Here is a 13,196-nt window from a genome sequence, read left to right as displayed (position 1 = left end):
AGGAAAGAAAAATATTGGACCGATATTTTAAAATAAACAAGTGAATACATGATCAAGCATAGAAATGGGCATTTTAAAAAGTTTTACCCGCATCATTTCATTCTCTAATTGTTTTTTACGATGTAGACGTTGCTGATGAGATTTGAGTACATTTTCTACATGTTGCTCCATAAAAAATTTAAATGCCTGAGGAGAGTAACTCTGAATACGAGATTCCCTTCGCTCTTCATCTTTCTTGTTTTTCCTAACGGTGATAGGTGAAGTCGTAATCTGCTTTTTTTCCTTATCCCCACTATCAACATTTTCATAGCTTTTTTCACTCTCATCTTCCTTGGGCACACTCGCCTGATCCTCTTTGCTAGATTTACCAACTGATTCGTATGAAGGAACAGATGGGTTCTGGTGCAGCAGATGTTTTGGATAAGGTGGAGGTGGACCTTGATAGTTTGGAGCTTCAGCAACTGGAGGCATAACAGTCATATTTGAAGTGGTACTCTCAGAAAAAGGACTGGGTTGAACTGTTTGAACTGGCTGTGGTATCCAAGAAGGGTGTGTAGGTGCTAACGCAGTCTGCAGCTCTGGTTTTAATACGCGTATACTTTTCACAGGCTGTTGAATAGGAGCAGGTGTAATAGCAGTGACTGTTGTAGCTGAAGGCTGAGAATTAGCAGCATGACTTGCTCTACTTCCTAATGGATTATTAAAGGAATTTGACCTCACTGGTATGTTAGGTTGCCAAGTGGGGATTTCATGCCCACTGCTTGGGGACGACTGGGCTGGAGCAGAAGACGACTGAGGCCAAGTTGTTTGCAGTCCAGGTGCATTCATGTTATAAAGTTCCATGTTATGACTATTTCTGTTTGGCACCATCATAGATTGGGGAAGATTTCCATTTGTATATGATGAAGGAGCAGTAGATGCCCCTGTTTGTAAAGCAGAAGAGCTTTGTCCATTAGCTGGGGTCAGAGGATACGGAGGCGGTGGCTGCCGATTCACAGTGCCAGGAGGGACATTTTGGTGTATCATAAAATCAGTCTGACCACTACCATTCTGAATTCCAGGTCTTCCTGGTGGGAAGTTAAATTTGTTGGAACTCTGCATGATGATTGGTTGTCTGCCAACAGGGACAGAACTAATGCCTCTCTGTCCCTGATTAGGAGGATTCATTGGGGTTGTGTTCAGAGGTGGGGGAGGATAGCCTTCCTGCCAGGCTCCAGGTGGAACAGGAGAGATTCTGGAGATTACATATTCCATGTTCCCAGAATAGCGCTTTGTTTGAGAGTTTGGTTCCCATGATGGGGGAGGTGGAGTTGTACCTCTTGGAGGAGGAGTCTGGCCCCTAGGAGGTGGTGGAGGAGTGACACTCCTTACTTGAGGAGGTGGTGGGGGATTCACTCTCTGTCCATTGCTAGGGTGAGCTTGAGCAAAAGCTGTTATACCAGAGCCTGACAAAGGTCTTCCTACATCTGTCTGCGAGTTGGGACTTTCAGAACGATAGGCCACGCTTTCTCCGAGTGGTGGGCCATGTCTCTGAGGAACTAAGGATTCTTTGGAACCTTTCCAGCTCTGTTTGCGGTTAACTGATTGCTGTACACTCCCTATGGTCATAAAACAGAGAAAAAAAAAATGTTTTAACCTCTTATTTTTGAAAAAATTTAGCTTGGAATTCTGACATAGCTATATGGTAATTCTCTTTTGAGAATTATAAAAGTCAAATTTCAGTTAAGCAGTTTTATGTTACCTTTCAAATTTTTACTTAACTAGATAATACATTCTCACAGCTCAGAATCCAAGAAGTACAAAAGTATATCCATCTCTGTCCCTTGGCCAACCAACTTTCTTCCCTGAAGGCAACCAATGCCATTATAAAATATTTGGGGGATATGCAAGTAAATAAACTACTTCCTATGTATACTGCTGTGACTGGCTCTTATTAAAATATTGAAGATTCTGTCAGTCTGTAAAGTGTTTTCTTACTTTTAAAAAGTTTACCACAGGTTTTCACTGGATGGAGGTACCCCAATTTTTTTTTTTAAAGATTTTATTTATTTATCAGACACAGATCACAAATAGGCAGAGAGGCAGGCAGAGGGGGGTGGGGGAAGCAGGCTCCCTGCCAAGCAGAGAGTCCAATGCGGGGCTCAATCCCAGGACCCCGGGATCATGACCTGAGCCGAAGGCAGAGGCCTCAACCAACTGAGCCACCCAGGCGCCCCGAGGTAACCAAATTTTATTTTTTTTTTTAGGTAGGTTTCACACCCAGCATGGAGCTCAACGTGGAACCTTAACTGACTGAGCCACTCAGAGCTACTCTGAAGCCTGGATGTACCCAAATTTAATCAGTTTCCCTACTGAAGAATAGTAAGGATGTTTGTAGTCTTTCGCTGTACAAAAAAAAAAAGAAAGAAAGAAAGAAAGGCAGTGACAAATTCTGTACATATACCATTTTTAAAAATATTTTTTTGAACAGAGATTTTATTTGAGAGAGAGCAAGCATGAGCAGGGGGAAGGATCAGAGGGAGAGGGAGAGGGAGAAGCAGACTCCCTACTGAGGGGGGAGCCAAATATGGGGCTCAATCCCAGGACCCTGAGATCATGACCTGAGCTGAAGGCAGATGCTTAACTGACTAAGCCATCCAGGAGCCCCGAGATATCATTTCATATATAAGTAGATAAATTATCAGAAGTGGCATTAATGAGCCAAAGGGTGTGTCCATTTGTAATTTTAATAGATACAACTACTTTTAAATATATTTCAAGGATACCAGGAGATAATTAGCTGAAAGAAAGTCTAGATTTTATAGTTTCTCTTTACTGGAATTTCCAAATAAATGAAACAGGCAAGAAAATAAATGGTAACTCCTTCCCCAAACTGAAGTATTTAAAATAGTCTGACTACTTGGAAAAAGATCTTTAACACATTCAAAAACACATAAAACACATTTGTATAACATGCAATACATATAAATAATACATTCCAAATAGTGAATATATAATAAAGATTTATAGATCTAAATACATAAAACATAAAACACTTAGCAACATTCAAAACAAAACACATATGAGGAAAAACTGGTAAATGTTCAGAATGTACAGTTTAACACTCTGTTTCAACCAGGCCGGGCTGCATGCTGGGCCTATGACTAAGGAAAAGCCATCACTCCAGGCAACCTAGGCAAGTCCTCTGGCCACCAAGCTCTCTTTCACCTTCTTCAGATGGTCAGCTGAGGCTAAATACATGTATTCACTCATTCAGCTTTTACCAGTTAAAGTCTCCGTCAGCCTAGAGCTTACTGCCTTCTCGGTTCTGTACCTCTGATAGAGCTCTCCATGTTCTCCCTCTTCCTAAACCCTCCCACTATTGCCCCCTCTCCAAAATAATTAATTAATTAAAAAATAAACTGGGATAAATGTGGGATTCTATCTCTTATTATTCCTCCATACTCTTTTTAAAAAGCCAGCTTTTTGGAAGCTCATTCTATCCAAGAGGCCACATTCATTCCTCTCACTTAATGAACTCTTATTTGCTCATCCTCATTCACCCATAGTTTTGACATTCAGTCTACCCTAAGCCTTGCCGACTTCTGTAACTTCAACGTCCACATGGACAAACCACCCATTACCCTCATCTCTCAGTTTCTTGACCTCCTTCCTTCAACCTCCAATCACTCCTAAAATCATATTTCTAATTTTGATATTACCCACATATGTTTTTTCAAAATAATTTCTTTAAGGCTTCTGCACTTAGACCACAACTCTCCTTCTCCCTTTCACGTTTAACTACCACTACAAGTATTTTTCAACTTCACCAAGACCTTCATATCCCTACTTCATTAGTCCTCCACTTTCTTTCTTTCTTTTTTTTTTTTTAAATAAAGATTTTACTTGTTTATTTGACAGACAGAGATCACAAATAGGCAGAGAGGCAGGTGGGGGTGGGAGGGGGAGCGAAGCAGGCTCCCTGCCAAGCAGAGAGCCTGATGTAGGGCTTGATCCCAGAACCTTGGGATCATGACCTGAGCTGAAGGCAGAGACTTTAACCCACTGAGCCACCCAGGTGCCCCAAGTCCTCCACTTTCTTTATGCAACACTTCAGCTAATTTAAATCCATGGTCCACTACTTCTTCCCTTCTGTATTCTTTTTCTCCTCCCCTCATTTCTATTTATTCCTTAATTTTTTATTGAGTATCTAGGCAATCCAAGTACAGATGAACAAATATCCATGGCCCGATGGGACCTCCATTCTTGGGGGAGAAGACTGCCAATAAACAAGTAAATAAAGAAACAAGGTGGGGTGCCTGGGTGGCTCAGTGGGTTAAGACTCTGCCTTAAGCTCAGGTCATGATCTCAGGGTCCTGGGATCCAGCCCTGCATGGGGCTCTCTGCTCAGCAGGGAGCCTGCTCCCCCCCCCACCCGCCGTCTCTCTCTGCCTACTTGCCTACTTGTGATCTCTGTCAAATAAATAAATAAAATCTTAAAAAAAAAAAAGGAAACAAGGTAACAGCTGGGTATGATAAATTCCTATGAAGGAACCACAAATGGTATCAAAATGGTAGAAAGTAACAGGAAGATAGAAGGCACGAGATTCAGTGTCAGAAAAGGCTCCACCAAGGAGATGACGTATGATCTAAGACCAGCCAAAGGTCCCGAGATGGAAACTTGCTATTTTCCAAGAACAAAAAGAAATGCAGTATGGCTGGAGAACAGTAAATAAGGGGAAGTGGGATACTGGAGGAAGTCTGACAGCAGCAAAGTCATCAAGAGGAGCCTGGAAGGAATGAAAAGCCACAAACAGCACAGCAGGTATATTCCCTGATCAAGGATTTAAATCACCCTTTCAGCAGTATTCTGTCCCCCACCTTACCTAATTTATTTTGTACTTGTTTAGTAGAACTCTAGTCACAGATGATTCTAGCTTTTTTTTTCATGCCTGCTGGAAAAGGTGATGTAGAGTGCAGATTGATTCCACCATAAATTCAATGATCAGCATCATCAAATGGCTTTAGCACTGCCAGGAAATCCTACTGGTTCTTTTCGTCTCTACTACAACTCTCTCTAGTCCTGGATCTCCTCAAATTGCCTGTCCCATTCCTCACACACCACTCTCAGCGGGTGACAGTGATTTTCCACTTTGGAGAAAACTGAAAGCATCAGAAAGAACTCCCTTATCTTGTTTGTTCCTGTTAGAGCAAAATAGTTGATTCCTTTTCCTCTATAAGTCTAATAATCTCTCATCCTAGCCTTTGGATTCTTTCTTATCATGGTTTCTCAGGAACCTTACTTGATCCTTTTCTCTTGAGTATTTAATTTCTTTCTTTTACCTGGAGCTCTGCTATTATCTTTTAAGCATGCTTAAGTCTTTACTATTAAAACAAACAAACCAGCCTCTCCCTCCATTTTCATATGGAGCACTACCTTAAAATGTTGTTACTAGTCCACTGTAAGTATGGAACTGGACAACAAAAACTTAGAAACTTACATAAATCTAACAGTGAAATTTTAGGTCTGTTAAATAAGTAACAAAATATCTGTACTTATATATGTCATTTTAAATTTAAATTTAAATTTTAAATCTAAATTTAAATTAAATTTTGGAGTAATTCATCATTTTATAAGACTAAACCAAATATTTAGTCCCAATGTGGGACTCCCTAAATGACCTTATTTAAACCTTAACTGCCTTCTTAAAAGACCCTGTCTACAAATACAGCCAAATTCTGAGGTTTTAGGAATTAGGACTTCCTGAATTTGGTGGGACACAATTCAGCCCATAACACACGTGGTAAATTGTTTCTGTTCAGTCATGGGAGCATAATTCAAATTAGAGTGGGCTGAGGAATAAATGGATGTGAGGTAAAGAATTCATGTATAAACAACACTTTGAGAAGTTTTTCTATGAGGGTACAGTGACGACATTAGCAAGAATATGCTTCTTATATGCTGAAGATCTTTTATTTTTTTAAAGTTCCAACTCATTACAGATTAGTAATTTTATAACATACACACCTTGGCTTTCAAGACACTGTTCTTTTATTTCCTTCTTCTTCAGCTAATTCTTCTATCTTTGCAGGCTTATCCTCTCCTGCCAGCTACTAAGTAATAGGCTTGGTTCTAGGCCATCTTGTCATTCTGGTCTATATTATCTCTTTCAATGACCTATTTCATACACAAGGGTAATTGTATATATATCCAGCTCCTTACCTGACATCTTCATTTGGATAACTCAATGAACCTAACTCAATCTGATGTCAAAAAACCAGACTTATGATCTTTTCCCACCAAATCCCATTCCCTCTTAGCATTCATTTTTATAATATGGGGGATCACCACACTGCATCTATATTTCTGCACCAGAAGCCTAAGAGTCATTCCTCTCCATTATCACCCCTTGTATGTTATCACCACATCCTTGACTATACCCCTCTCATCTCTCTTAATTCACTCACTTTACTCCACTGCCCTCCTCCAGTCTAAATAACCTTCATTTCCTGGGAACTACTGTATCTCTTATCCAGTCTATCTCGATACCCAACGCCCAATCCGTTTTTTTTTTTTTAAGATTTTATTTATTTATTTGACAGACAGAGATCACAAGTAGGCAGAGAGGCAGGCAGAGAGGAGGAAGCAGGCTCCCTGCTGAGCAGAGAGCCCAAAGAGGGACTTGATCCCAGCGGAAGGCAGCGGCCCAACCCACTGAGCCACCCAGGCGCCGCCACCCCCCAAACCATTCTTATCCACTGCAGCCATCTTTTTGAAACACAAATCTAATCATATCATTACCCTGCTTGAAGTTTCTATAACTTCCTGCTGCTCTTAGGATAAGATCAACAGACAGTCCTACACAGTCAGGCCCTATGTATTTCTCCAGTCCTGTTGCATACTCTTGTTTTCAGTGTCCCAGCCACTTTCAGTTCTTCTAGTATAGCAACAGAACTTGCCAAACAGGCCATGCATAGGGACACCCTTCCTCACTAAACCCTTCCCATTAACCTTAGTCTTTCTTCAGCTATCAGCTCTACTATCAGTTTCATAGGAAGGTCTGATCTCCTTGATTAGGTCAAAAAACCCTATATGATAGGAGTCCTAGTACTCTATAACTCACCCCACTTTATTCACATGTATGTAGCTGTAATCCTACAGGTATTCATTTGTGAGAGGGTTTGATCTCCCTTATGAGAATGTCAGCTCTACAAAATGGCAAAAATTTTATACCCAATGCTGAGCAAAGGGCCTAAAACAGTAGTGGACAATAAATTTTTGCTGAATGAAAAGAAGAATGAATACATAAGGCCTCTTTAATCAATAAAAAAGGATGAACACAAGATTAACAAAGAATAAAAAGCCAACTTAAAAATAACCAATAAATAATAAATAAAAATAATTGATAACCCAAATATTTACTACCAATGATCAAAGAAATATGTATAAAATGAGAGATTATTTCCACAGCCATTAAATATACAAAAATCATAATACCTAGGATTTACAATTTGAAGGCATTCATTTATTAAACTGATTAGGAGAATATAAGTTGGAAATACCTTTTTAGAAAGCAATATCTAAGAAAAACCTTAAATTTCTTCAAGACTTTGAAAATTTCCTTTACAAAATCATCAGGAATGTATAAAGGTTTAGGTACAAAAGGATTTACTATAGTGCTGTCTACAACAGCAAAAAAGGGAACAAGGCAAATACCAAAAAATGAGAGACTGGTCACATAAAGTATGTGATAAATCTAACTAAATGTAGTTACTAAAATTATTTTGTAGACCCTTTAATAATAAGGAAAGGTATGCACAATATATTAAGTGAATCAAGTAGGTTTAAGTATGACTCCATTTTTTGCTTAAATAGTAGGAATCAAAATATACACATGTAAACCCACTCAGGTTTTCCACTGGAAAAAAGACTGAGGAAAAAAACACACCAAAATCTTATAGGTATTAATAGTGGTGTCTTTATTTTCCTTACTTACTTTCTAAATATTCTGTGATGAACATCTTTCACTCTTAAAATAAAACAAGATTATAGAAACAAAAAAAAATAGTTTGAATATGATATCTGTGGTAAAAAAGAAATATTTCAGCTTCAGTATAACCAATCAAGAAGTTTTCAACCTCAGTCGCTGCTTATCAGAATTACTTATGAAACTTTAAGGGCCTCATCCTCAAATTCATTTAGTATAACACTATCATGCTATTACCCTGATGAGACTATAACTTACTGTGATGCTTTTAGCATTTCTAAGACTAAAGAATTGACATACATAAATATTTTAAAACAATAACAAATGAGAAAAAAAATGTTTGATTAATCACCTGGTTTCAAGCTGGCATTGATAGGTCTGGCAGCTGCTGCGGCCATCTGTTCCCGGCGAGGATCTTGGTAACTCATTTTACTAATGAATTCAATTGCTGCCTCTATACTTCTGTTATTAGTTTTCTGAAGAGCTTGTATAACCATATCCTGTTAAGAAGTTTAAAAAAAAGAAATAAAGTTTAAATCTTATAATTAATTAGGATAGAAAGAGCACTATTAGCTTCACTTCATAAGGGCCCCAAACCACAACATTAAGTTCCTGTTTGTAAAACTACTATAAACATCCATATAATCTCAAGCCGAAAAAGAAAGCAAATCCTCAAATTCTTCAAAACATTCTTTAATACTTTCACCTTTATGTAACATATCACTTTTTTTTTTTTTAAGATTTTATTTATTTGACAGAGAAATCACAAGTAGGAGGCAGGTAGAGAGAGTGGGGGGTAAGCAGGATCCCTGCTGAGCAGAAAGCCAGATGCGGGATCTGATACCAGGACTCTAGAGATCATGACCTGAGGCAAGGGCAGAGACTATCAGATTGTTAAAAAGGTATCAGTCAAAAATACTGGAAGCCACTCTTTTGTATCATTAAAACATTTTAAAAACACCTTTGTCACTGTGTTTACTTGTAAAAGAGCTATGTAATTCTGATTTCTAGCCTCTCAGAGCTTACATTTTCAGAGAAACTTATTTTCAAGGACATAAATCTAAGTCAAATGGTATAAGAATAACACTATATAATGATTATGTGATGAAGACTTGAGGATGTGATGTGGCATGATGGAAAAGCAGAGTCTGGCATCAAACAGAAGTGACTTTGAGTTCTATTACTATGCTCTTGTTTTTTTATGCTTAGAAGCAAAAATACACTCCAGTAACTGCAGATTTATTTATATGACCCCCCCTTAAGAAATGTGTAAACTCTAGCAGAGTATTTAGTATTTTATTTATTTATTTTTATTAACATATAATGTATCATTTGCTTCAGGGGTACAGGTCTGTGAATCATCAGTCTTACAAAATTCACACCACTTACCATAGTACATACCCTCCCAATGTCCATTATCCAACCACCCCATCCCTCCTACCTGCTCCTGTCTAGCAACCCTCAGTTTGTTTCTTGAGATTAAGAGTCTCTTATGGTTTGTCTCCCTCCCTGGTCCCATTTTGTTTCATTTTAGATTATTTAATATTTTAAAGCTCAATTTCTTCATCTGCAGTAGATTCACAGAATTGATATGAGGCCTCAATAAGAAAACATGTAAAACACATAAGCAGTGTCTGGAGATTAGAAGTGGGTTGTCCTCCTGCTCTACTCCTTGCCCTTTTAATGTAAACATAAATCATAAAAACATACAGAACACATATGGATAGGCTTTTTTCAAAAGAGAAGCACCTATTTACTTGCCTAGAGGAGCTGGTATTGAAAGGAAACAATATTTTAAAATGGAAATGGAATAGTACGACCAGTGGATGAACAGGCTACTGACAGATGATCTTCCTATTGAAATGACTAGGGTGAGACCAACCCAAAAAAAAAGGTTGTGGCAGGGGCACCTGGGTGGCTCAGTTGGTTGAGCTCTTGCCTCTGGCTCAGGTCAAGATCCCAGGGTCCTGGGATCCAGCCCTGTGTTGGCAGGTTCCTTCAGCGAGGAATCTTTCTTCCTCTACTTCTCCCTTTGTCCCTCCCCTCTGCTTGTGCTCTCTCTCGCTCTCTCAAATAAATAAATAAAATCTTAAAAAAAAAAAAAAAAAAGTAAAGGTTGTGGCAGAGACATGTTGCCTATTCAAGATCCATTCTCCCTTTCCTAGAAAAAGTTACCATTTTGTTTACAGAATTCTTCCTTATAGCTACAGTGGCCACATGACAATTCTGACAAGGAAACAAAAGCAAGGGTTTCTGGGAAAATGCTGCTATCCCTGCTTTAGGTATGAGTACTTCATGTAACCTGTTTCCCAGATGATAGATCTGACATCTGTGCTACAGCATGATGCCACAAAGAAGAAACATTCAAGAAATTCATGAGTCTTAGGTTCTAACATCTTTAAGAGAGTGGACCAATTGTAGCTATATAAACTAAGTCACTACTTTCTTTAAAGCATCATTCTTTGGATTTTTGCTAACAGCAAACACACTCAATCCTTAACAGAGACAAAAGGACAGTGTGATCACATTTTATGCCAACCAGATTTCTGCAAGTTTGCAGTGAGATACAAAAGAATTAGTAAGTCTCACTTTATGTGCAAATTTAAAATAATTCTTATCACTCCAAATTAAAATTCAACAGGGAGTACTTACATTTAAAACTGATTAAGCCAAAAGAACTGTATTTATGCTACTATCACACAGCAGTGTCATCTCACTTGGTAAGAAAACTGGCACCCACCATCCTTTTTCAATATAGTGGGAATCATATTTTTGTTAAATGCACTAGAATTGTATTTGGTGATTAATATGCTGATTTTTATTTCTGAATAATTATTGCTGTATGTTAGAATGATTTTTGCATCTTTTAATATATCTATTAAAATTCTGTAATTGGGGCGCCTGGGTGGCTCAGTGGGTTAAGCTGCTGCCTTTGGCTCGGGTCATGATCCTGATCAGGGTCCTGGGATCGAGTCCCACATAGAGCTCTCTGCTCAGCGGGGAGCCTGCTTCCCTCTCTCTCTCTTGCTCTCTCTGCCTGCCTCTCCATCTACTTGTGATTTCTCTCTGTCAAATAAATAAATAAAATCTTAAAAAAAAAAAAATTCTGTAATTGGTGGTGTTGGTCCCAGTGTAAAAAAGAGAACCCTTGGGGCACCTGGGTGGCTCAGTGGGTTAAACCATCTGCCTTTGGCTCAGGTCATGATTCCAGGGTCCTGGGATTGAGCCTGTATCGGGCTCTCTACTCAGTGGGGAGCCTGTCTCCCTCCCCCCGCTCCCCCGTCTCTGCCTGCTTGTGATCTCTACCAAAAAAAAAAAAACCAAAAAAACCCCAGACTCTTAAATCAGTAACTTTAGAATACAAGTCTGATAAGAAAACATTGTGTCCACATTACTATGGTTTTTTTCCCCATGCTTAGCAGCAAAAATATACTCCAGTGACTGTAGATTTATGTGCCCCAAGAACACATCAATTCTATTTAATATTTATTCCTACAAAGAAACTAATCTTGAAATACTTGAGGTTTTAATTTTACACAGCACTCAAAACGTTCTCAAAAAACTGCAACTGCCTTGAACCTGAATAGCTAAGGGAATAGATAGGGTTTATGAAATGATAAAATAATTAAGTGAAAACTGGATAAAACTTTTATTCTTTTAAATTTTTTTAAAAGACCTATTTATGTGAGAGCAAGCAAGCAAGCAAGCATGGCAGGAGAACTGGGGGAGAGGGAGAGAGAAACCCAAGCAGACTCAACAGAGTGCAGAACTTGAGGAGGTCTCGATCTCACTCCCCTGAAATCAAGACCTGAGTTGAAGCCAAGAATTGGACACTTAACCGAAATGCGCCACCCAGGCATTCCTGGATAAAAATTTTAAACTACCAAGTTAGGATTTTTAAAAAATCCTGCAATATAATGAAAAGCTACCAGAATGAGCCATTCAAGGAGGGAGCAGAAGTAAATTGTCATATTCTTTATGTCACTGTAGGGATAAATAATACCTTTACTTCATTCTTTGGGCAAATGAGAATTGATAAATGTCCAAATGCTTTTATTTTTTTTTTATTTTTTTATTTTTTTATTTATTTATCAGAGAGAGAGAGGGGGAGAGAGCGAGCACAGGCAGACAGAGTGGCAGGCAGAGGCAGAGGGAGAAGCAGGCTCCCCGCTGAGCAAGGAGCCCGTTGTGGGACTATCCCAGGACGCTGGGATCATGACCTGAGCCGAAGGCAGCTGCTTAACTAACTGAGCCACCCAGGCATCCCCCAAATGCTTTTAGTAAAGCAACCTTGCTTAACCTTGTTATAAGGTGACAAATGTGAAATGTGTGATTGTTTAATAATGCTAACATATCTTTGTAATGCGAAGCAGTTACTGTTATTATTTCCAAAGATAAATAGGCCACTGACCTAAGTAAAGTTAGTCAGAGAAAGACTAATACTATATGATTTCACATATATGTGCTGAAGGCAGATGCTAACAGACTGAGCCACTTAGGTGCCATGATTTATTCCTTTCTTTATTCTTCGCCTTCTGGCTGAGAGATGAGGAAGAAAGTACTCAGCAGAAACTCCATGTGAAGCCATTTCCTTAATCCTTCAACTACTAACCAGGAAAACAACAAAGGCCCTCTCCTCCTCCTTTCTCTCCACCTATTTTCAGAAACAAATCCAATTATGTTTAGAACACTTAGCATAAAAATGATAGGAAATAATAGTAATCAAATGGATGAACAGGGTACACCAGAAAGACTCAACTTTTTTCTCTACAGTTTGGTTGAAATCTTCCTTTTCAAATCCTTTACTATAATGCATATTTAAGTTATCAATTTTAACTGCAGAAATCTCTGAAAATGTGGTCACCAAAATATTAACAATAATGAAAGAATTTTAAAGGTAAGTCTTTATGTAGTAGAGCTAAAGATAATTTTCATTGTTTACTTTTTAACAGGAAATACATTTTTTAAAAAAGATTTTATTTATTTATATGAGAGAGAGAGAGAGAGAAAGAGAGCGCATAAGAGGGGAGAAGGTCAGAAGGAGAAGAAGACTCCCCACAGAGCTGGGAGACCAAGGAGACACTCCATCCTGGGACTCTGAGATCATGACCTGAGCCGAAGGCAGTGGCTCAACCAACTGAGCCACCCAGATACCCCTGAAATAGGTATTTTTATAAGCACAAAAAAGCTACTATAATTTCAAAGGAGAACTTAATTAACATGTGCTCA

At 38.6% G+C, this 13,196-nt stretch overlaps 1 protein-coding gene across 1 annotated transcript in view; it reads right to left on the bottom strand.

The window, feature by feature from the left end:
• The window catches only part of LATS1 (large tumor suppressor kinase 1), a 56,394-nt gene that overhangs the window by 15,948 nt on the left and 27,250 nt on the right, over nt 1-13,196 (bottom strand). Inside the window, exons 3-4 of the mRNA XM_082730284.1 lie at nt 8,320-8,467; nt 88-1,598 (exon numbers count right to left, since the gene is read on the bottom strand). Coding sequence (XP_082586410.1) covers nt 88-1,598; nt 8,320-8,467 — 1,659 coding nt within the window. The remainder of the gene's footprint in view (nt 1-87; nt 1,599-8,319; nt 8,468-13,196) is intronic.

The sequence above is a fragment of the Mustela nivalis genome (assembly GCF_964662115.1).
Source record: "Mustela nivalis genome assembly, chromosome: 5".
Classification (NCBI taxonomy): domain Eukaryota; kingdom Metazoa; phylum Chordata; class Mammalia; order Carnivora; family Mustelidae; genus Mustela; species Mustela nivalis.
This window is presented reverse-complemented; position numbering and strand designations above follow the sequence as displayed.